The sequence below is a fragment of the Austrofundulus limnaeus genome, unplaced genomic scaffold, assembly GCF_001266775.1.
Source record: "Austrofundulus limnaeus strain Quisiro unplaced genomic scaffold, Austrofundulus_limnaeus-1.0 Scaffold166, whole genome shotgun sequence".
Taxonomy (NCBI): domain Eukaryota; kingdom Metazoa; phylum Chordata; class Actinopteri; order Cyprinodontiformes; family Rivulidae; genus Austrofundulus; species Austrofundulus limnaeus.
In genome coordinates, this window is record NW_013952568.1 from 516728 (window position 1) to 525376 (window position 8649).

At 42.5% G+C, this 8649-nt stretch overlaps 1 protein-coding gene across 1 annotated transcript in view; it reads left to right on the top strand.

Moving 5' to 3' along the window:
* The window catches only part of pcsk5b (proprotein convertase subtilisin/kexin type 5b), a gene marked incomplete in the record, with an annotated part of 79677 nt that overhangs the window by 68186 nt on the left and 2842 nt on the right, over positions 1-8649 (top strand). The window contains 13 exon segments of the mRNA XM_014017337.1: positions 255-452; positions 3056-3116; positions 3577-3722; positions 3875-4075; positions 4248-4331; positions 4498-4684; positions 4773-4987; positions 5673-5915; positions 5987-6220; positions 6355-6535; positions 6615-6832; positions 6975-7075; positions 7849-8047. Of these exon segments, the coding sequence (XP_013872791.1) occupies positions 255-452; positions 3056-3116; positions 3577-3722; positions 3875-4075; positions 4248-4331; positions 4498-4684; positions 4773-4987; positions 5673-5915; positions 5987-6220; positions 6355-6535; positions 6615-6832; positions 6975-7075; positions 7849-8047 (2268 nt within the window).

Sequence of the window (8649 nt, forward strand, 5' to 3'; positions counted from 1 at the left end):
ATGTGTGTGTGTGTGTGTGTGTGTGTGTGTGTGTGTGTGTGCGCGCGCGCGCGCGCGTGCATTTATCAAATTGTCTTCATGGGACAAATGAATAATTATGCCAGATGTTCACTGCAACTCTCAAACACCTGCAGTCCTGATGTTTATTTCTTCTGCTCTGAGTTTGACTTTGTGTCTGTCTGCATACCTGTGTGACTCATCGGAGCTAATTTTTCACCTCGAAGCCCCTCTCTTCTCCCCTCCTCTCCACTCAGACAGGTTCGGTGTAACCAGGTACCTCTTTCAGAGCGAGTGTCTGGACRTCTGTCCTGAGGGCTTCCACCAGTCTGTCAGGATGCGGTGTGAGCCTTCCACCTATAATTCTACCACTGCACGGCTCCATCCTTCATGTGGTGACGGTTCAGATGCAGATTGTCTCTCCTGTGATGAGGGCTGCAAAAAATGCAAACAAAGTAAGCAAACTGTCCTCATCTCTGTCTTTTATTCCAGGACAAACTAAACATTTAGAACTAAACTAACTTCAGACACAGACGCATCGTGCACACTACACTTCTGGTTGAGGACTTTAAGGCTTGAGGAATGAGATGCACTCCTTGCAGTGAAATCATGAGGGTTTGCTGTGATAAATGCGTTGAATTGTTGTTCCCCCTCACACTTTGCTGAAGGCTCTTTATGTCACAAAACAAATGAACTCAGATTGAGCATACGTTTGAAACTGTACAGCTGCTTTCAGGGGTGAACTGCAGCAAAACAAGCTTTGTGGGTTTTCTTCACACGCTGTAAAAAGTTATTTACCCACAAAAAAGCTCTTTGCCGAAACCACATAAAAACAAAAGCACGTCTTTCACTCAGAGACAATTATTGCATACTGTGGAAAGTTGTTATTGTGTAGCGAAGGAGTCTGAGGTGGAGACAGCCTGTTATTTTGTCATTAGGCATTCTGACTGGAAAAATCTTTCCCCAGTCTCACTCTGAGTACCACCTTCCTGCCACCAGCCACAACTCAGCACTGAACCAGTCAGTCAGCAGATGAGAGATTAGAGATGATTGTCCCTGTCCTTTAACGTGATGCTACAAGTTGAAGTTTGGAGAAAACAGTGCAACATTTCATGCTGACATCTGATCTGTTTACCTGCTTATCTTTGAACTTTGTAAGCTTAAATTGTAAACTAATAGAAAAATCAGGATTCTTGGTTGTTTTGGTGAGTTTAAACTTAAATTTGAACCTGTTCTGAAACTACATTTGTATTTTCTGGTTTAGATTAGGCCTGAAAGCTTCAGCCTAAAAAACATCTTACAATTCATGGCAGTTTGTAAGAAGCTATTGAGTAAGATCGTATCACAGATGTCCGCGATAAAATGCACACATCTGTTTTTTWAACTTTTATTATCCTCATCAAATTGTTTTAGAACCTGTTTAAAGTCACAGTTTCATCTTTGGTCTGTCCTCCAAATATCCCAGTTTTTTAAACGACTGGCTTGAGGTTAGAAAATATTTGAGATGTAGATTAGTTGTGTGTAGTTACAAGAGTGGTGTCTTTTATGAAGGACAGGAGATCCTGTTACAGTCCCCCTTTCTTTTATGTGGCTTTCTGTTTCTGGGTGGTGCTGAGTCTTATCACTGTGTGATTCAACCAACAAATCAGTGTCGCATTACAGATGAGACATGAATCTAAAAGGCTAGCATTTCATTCAAGAGTTTTAAGTTGAGAAATGGAGCCAACACTGTTGTTTTCTTATTTATTTGTGCCTCTTGTCCATTCGTCTCCTTTAAAACAATAATGCTAATTCAACGTTGTGACACACTAGTAAAGTGGCTCATCATGAGAGCTTATCTCCCCTCCACCGCAGCTTATCTCGGTGCTTTCTCTGATTCATTCACTCATTACAGCTTTTGATGGTTTCTTCATTAACAGAGAGCTGAGATGTCAGTTTAACCAGCAGAAGTGATGAGTTCACCCTCATCCGTCTTCACTTTTAATGAGTCTGAGTCACTTTTAAAGTGTGATTATGTATCTCACCCCCCTAAATGTTGGCTTGATGTATAGCGTTTGATTGCACGTACACAGAGAGATGGGTGCTTCAGGATGTGCACGCCAGCTGAAATCCCTCCACCCCCCCCAGTTAATATTTATGCGGGCGCTATTTTCTCTCTCATAGACACAGCCTGGGGGCATGATTTCCGGCTCTCTTCTCCTATGCTTCTGCCCCCCCCAACCTTTCCTTTCTCCAGGTCTCTCCCTGTATGAGTAATTGCTTTCACAGGTTGTGGCTTGTTGACTGCATTGAAGTGCAAACCGGTGCAGTGCAAAGTTGTGGGTGCTGGAAGGAGACAGCAGGAGGAATRGGGATGTGGGGGTCGATGGAGGATTTTTTTTCTTGAGAGGATTAATGTCCCTTGGGAAGGTCTGCAGAAGTGTCTCTTTAAACCATCCTTTACCTCCTCTCTCTGTCTGATCCCTTTTTTCCCTTTCTTTTCCTTCTTAGTTTCTTGCCAAACTACTTTCCCCTCTCTGTCCTTGGAGATTTTCTTTGACACTGTTGAACTGGGGGATGACAGCGTGGCTCTTCCACAGTTACTGCTTGAATGGTTTTGATTGACAGCAGAGATTAATTAGTTTGAGGGGAAAACGAGCTCTTTTTTTGTGTGTGTTTACATAAATGACCTCATGTGGGCTATACATCTGAATGAGCCATTAATCTCTGTTCTATTTATAAAAACTAATTCTTGACACTGGAACTCACATTAAATGTTTTTGTGTTAAAGTCAGTTTGAGAACAAACTAACTGTAACCGTATCACTGAATTTAAAGGATTATACAAAAACTAAAAATGGTGATAAAAACCTGGAGTTTCCACTTTGATCACTGATCACACAGCTGGTGAGCTAAATTTAGCAGTTTAATCCACTGAAAGCTGAACACATTTAATCTGTGYTGTTAGAGTGCCCCCTGCTGGTGATGGAAGGCACGGCAGCAACAGTCGCTTGGTTTTCATTTTCCMTTTTCAGATGTMTTATTAATCATTTCTGTTGAAATTYTGCTCTTCATCACAGGAGGTCCAGAAGATCAGAAACAGGAAAGTGTTTGCCTCAAATGTGAAGAAGGTTATTATCAGTAAGTCATCTATCTAAGTCAGTCTGGATGTTTTATTTGTAATCCAGCTACTAATGCATACTTTGTCCTGTTTTAGTCATTTATAAATCAAAATGTCAAGCTCATTCAGAAGACAGGTGCTATGACTTTAGTTTTTAGTTTTATCTCAAAATTTAAAACTTTTATTTACAAATATTTCACCATAAAACTAGATAGAGGTCACCTTAAATAGTTTTAAATTGTTCTCTTTAAATGCTGATTCAGCAAACTTGTTTTCTCTTTCATGTTCATCTTCTTTTAGCTAACCTTTTAACACTTTTAACTTTTCACTAGCTCTTTGCTACACTTAGCTTTCAGCAATCTTTCTAAATTTCCTAAGATTTTAATTTCAGCAACTTTCAGTAAAGTCATTAAGCRCTCAGGATTGTCTTCGTTTTGACAGAAAGTGACATTTCCTTACTGATGTTTACATTTGCTGCAGGTTAGACGCTGACTGTCATCAGTCCTGCCCTGATGGGACCTACAGTGTGAAGGACGTTATGGTCTGTTCTCCTTGTGAAGACAAACACTGTGCAGTCTGTGATGAGTCCCAGTGCTACTTGTGTGACAGTGGCTACTATGTCTCTGGTAACATTTGAAACCTTCAAAACGTAGTAAATGTTACAGTATGATCTGAKAACAGCACTCTAGAGATATTTCAAACAGCTTCCACTTCCTTTTTAYTTTGCTTCACATATGTAAATAAAATGGTTTTGATTGTTGTTTTGTTGTTTGTGCAGACGGAGAGTGCGTGGATCGTTGTGAGGATGGTTTCTTTCTGGATGCAGCAGAGTGTGAGCCCTGTCACAGAGACTGTCAAACCTGCGGAGGGCCGCGGGACGATGACTGTGACTCCTGCGAAGACGGGTTCTCTCTGATGAAGGGAGAGTGCGTGGAAGGACAACAGCTCGTCGTTTGTCCTGAGAAACACTTCAGAAACAGTATGTCAGAATGTTGACCTTCTGACCTGCATTCTTATCATCTATTATGCTTCAAGTAAACAAAAAAAGAATACTGCAGAAATATAGAGCTCTTTAGTTTGTTTCCCCTTCACTTTGCCTTGTTTTCTCTTATTTCTGTTGCTCTTGTCCTTTGGTTTTGTCTTGTCATTAGGTGAGGACAAATGTGAGCCGTGTCACTCCACCTGTAGGACTTGTTCTGGTGAAAAGAAGGAAAACTGCAGCAGCTGTTTTCCTGGTAAACCTTTTATCTTTATGTGACAGAAGCAAACTGAAAAGATGTAGTCATAAATTGCTCAAACAGATATATTTCCCATCGGTGTGAGATGGCACCTGTCACGATCATCCACACTTCCTGCAGTTTTTCAGGTATCAGTGATGGGAATTGCTTTTCTCGCTTCCAGGCCGTTTTTTGACTCCTCATCAGACTTGCCTGTCTCAGTGTCCGGCTGGAACATTTGGCAACAAAACATCTGGCCAGTGTGAGGGGTGTTCAGCAGGCTGTGTAACGTGCCAGGAGGCCGAAGCCTGCCAGGGCTGCCAGGAAGGCCTTTACCTGCAAGACGACGCGTGTGTGAAAGAATGCCAGAGGTGCTTCTGCTGTTGTCTCAGTTCATGATTTGCACAAACCGTGCTCCGTTCTGACCGACACAAACACCCYTCTCTGCCTCTCTCCCAGGGGGTTTCCTCAAGGTGAGCTTTGCCACCCGTGTGCCCCGGAGTGTGCATCCTGTGAGGAAAGTTCCTCCCGCTGTTTGAGCTGCGAGAGGCCATTTCTGCTGCTGGATCACTCCTGTGTGTCCGCCTGCCCAAAGGGCTTTTATAAGAACAACACAGAATGCCATCGCTGCCCGGATCACTGCAGCGAGTGCAGCCAGGACGGCCTGTGTGAGAGTGAGTTCACTCAGTGGGGATGTGAGAAGAATTAAAGATGTTATGTCGAAATGTGATTTCATTCAGTTCTGAATCAGCTGAGGAAAAGAGGGAAATTAAGAGAATATGGAGGGGAGATATAAAGAGGACGTTTAAAAAGCAAGAAATTACCAGATTAATAATATTCTTTGTTATGCTGCTACAATGTGACAAATATCYCCGATGAGGGATAAATAAATGATTTATTCTATTCTCCAAATGAATCTTTGTTTTACTCCGTTTTGTCACAGTTTGATATTTGATTTAATTCAACTGAATTTATGGAAATATAAGCCTYCAATATAATAATTGGTTTGGGCTTTAAGATCACAATAAAATTGGCCAAGGTAACAAGAATCAGGAACACTAAAAACAAATATGTCTAAAATTGAAACAATAGTGTTTTGTGCTCAGTAATGTTTTTTTTTATTTGACTGATTGTTCTTTAAAGGGGCTCTGATTTAACAAAAAAAATTGAAGACTATTGTTTGGGATTCCTGTCTCTTAGATAAAATAAAAACTGTATTTTTTTAAACACCTGATTGATATGAGAGGGTTTATTTTAAGGAATGACAGAGTGAAAAAGAACAAGTCTGTTTGTGTCRCCACTTCTGCATTTGACTGAATTATAAGAAAAACTTTGCATACATTTTTTTGTGCRTCTCAGAGTGTACAGGGCAGTACTTCCTTCATGAGGACGAGTGCGTGGACGATTGTCCTGCAGCCTACTTTGCCAGCACGAAGCAGCACGAGTGTGTGCGTTGTCATGTTGACTGCGCCTCGTGTGACGGGTCGKGCATCAATGACTGCATCGAGTGTCGCAACCCCAAAGCTGTCCGCTACGCCGGAGAGTGCCTGCCTCGCTGTCCAAGCAACACCTACCACGACACAGGCAGAAATGAATGCGAAGGTGGGGAAAGGTGGAAGCTGATCGTCTAAAAATAATAAAAACAATGATGAATCAGGATTGTTTCCTTGCAGGGTGTGATGAGTCGTGTTTGACCTGCTCGGGTCACAAACCCTCCGACTGCCTCAGCTGTGATGCCAACAGGCGCAGGGATGCGAGTGGGCGATGTGTGTGGTCCAGTGAATGCTCTGTGGGCTCGTACGTGGACCAGAACGGCGAGTGCCAGCAGTGCCACCCGCTCTGCCGCCACTGCAACGGGCCCAACAGAGACCAGTGCCTCAGCTGTGAGGAGCACCACTTCCTGTTGAGTGAGTTATCAACGTGTTGGAGGCCAGAGAACTCATTTAACTCTCCCACGCTTCAAGTCTAAATGACCTCTGAGCACCTCGGTGTTAAAACTGATGTCTTCAGGGGTTAAACGTCTGGAATCTGTGTTCTGCAGACAGCACCTGTGTGGAAACGTGTCCCATGGGTTACTACATGGAGGTCAAAGGTGAGCGCGCGTGTCGACGCTGCTACTACAGCTGTGAGWCTTGCGATGGTCCACACAGCCAGCAGTGCATCACCTGCAAACCGGGGTATTTTAAGCACGGCAGCAGCTGTGTTGAGACCTGTCCAGAGAGGTTAGACCGCACACATCTGATGAAGAAGCTTCATTAATGGCGTCTTATTGGCTAAACAGATGTTCCATCYGCTTTACAGTCATTTTGGCAACGGGACCTCTAAGGTTTGTGAGCGATGTGACCCCTCCTGCACCAAGTGCTTCGGTCATGGAAACACCAAGTGTCTGAGCTGCCGGCATGACTACCTGTACATGAAACAATGGAGGCAATGCCTGAAGAGCTGCCCTTCTGGATACTACAAAGACAAATGGTCCACAAACTGCCTCAAGTGTGACCCGACCTGCAAGACCTGCAGCGGTACGAACAGAATTTACTCTTTATTAAAAGTCAGCATTCATTCATCTTAAAGAAACACTCCTTGGTAGACTTAATGTATGATCTTTTTTGACATTTTTATTTTAGTGCTGACTCAAATGATGTTGTATTCCTCTTCTTTCAGATGGGTCTGCTTTGGCTTGTTTGTCCTGTTACGACAACTTTRTCTTAAAGAGTAGCTACTGTCTGAACCCCTGTTTTATTGGCTTCTATCCATCCTCACAGGTGACAGAAAGCGTCTGTGTACAATGAAATGTTGCTTTAAATTGTTAGAGATAAAATATTGCCAGGTTTTGAGCTATCCTTTGTTCCWAGCAGCCAGGCTATCTTGTAGTCTATCAAAGTGGTCTTGATCAATAATTCGTCAAKCTTTCTGAAGGCCTTTTAAAAGATTTATTTTATTTTATTGTTCAGTACCCGACCACTTTTATAAGGATGTGGTTGTTAAACTTGATCTATAAGTATTCAGAGAAAAAAAGCTCCTGAACTCAAGTGGTGAACCATTGTGCTGACACATAAACAACTCGCTACAATAGAATTACTATTTTTGCATGTCACATAATTTGTACCAATACGTCTTGCTGAATCTATTTTAAAAAGACCATATATAACACAGTTTGACACTAAAAGTATTAGCAACAAAGTGATWCCTTAGCTGAGAACATCCAGATGATCAGCAGAAGGATGAAGCAGGTCTTTGGAAAGAATTAAGGGAGGAGTTTAGCAAATATGTGACTTTCTGGATACGGATCTGTTTTTAGGCTCATCTCTTCCCTCCAGTTGTCCACTTTCTCATTTTTACACAAAAAAGCTGTCATAGTCAGGCACATGAACTGGACAGAGAATAAGTGCAAAAGAAACTAAASTCCTGAGAAATATTTCAAAAGATGTCCAGAAAGCTCAGATTTATTCATCTAGCCCACTTTCACAGATTGCAAGGCAAACTGTTTCTTTTGAAATAAAATGTAAAGTAATAATACAATGTTTTCCTGCTTCAGGACATTGGAAACCCAAGGTGCAGGGCTTGTGATCGGTCGTGCGAAGGCTGCCGAGGCCCCAGCATGTGGGAGTGCACCTTGTGTCCTCCGAGCAAGATCTTATTAGAGGACGGCCGCTGCTTGAGCTGCTGTGGAAAAGAGTCGTGGTACAACAATGAACCGATTCCCAGGGAGTGCTGTGACTGCGAGGCATCCCGAGGTGAACAAGGACACTCCAACACTCACTTCTACCAACAATACCTCTTTTTTTATTCATGAATACAGGATCTGTTCACACATCCCCCACCAGATTTGATACAGCGTTCACTGTGTCTGATGCATCTTTTCACTGTAACCGTTTCCCTCCTCCTTAGATTAAGTTGGTTTCTCACAGACAAGTCTTCCTGCCAAACAGGTGTTTACACTATCTGATACAAAAACTCCCCAGATGTCCTTGGCTTGTTTTCAATAGATAAGACACCAGTTCATCTGAACTGGAAACTTGTGAAACCTCCTGAGGAATTCCTCGGAAACAATATCGTATTGTGTCTTGCAGGTTACAAMAGAAAAAAAAGTGTGAGATCTACAACCAAACTGCTGAATCACTAAAAGAGTGTTGTACTGAAACACCCACACTTCACCTCCYGATGTTTTCTCTTAGGCTTTAAAATAATCCATCATCTTTGCCTGCTTATTTCTGGTCAGGGTGGAAGGTTGGCAGTCACTGGCTGTTGGAGTACTTCCTGTATTGGTCATCAATTCATCACAGAATCACGTAAAGACTAACGAGAGAGAGAGAGAGAGAGAGAGAGAGAGAGAGAG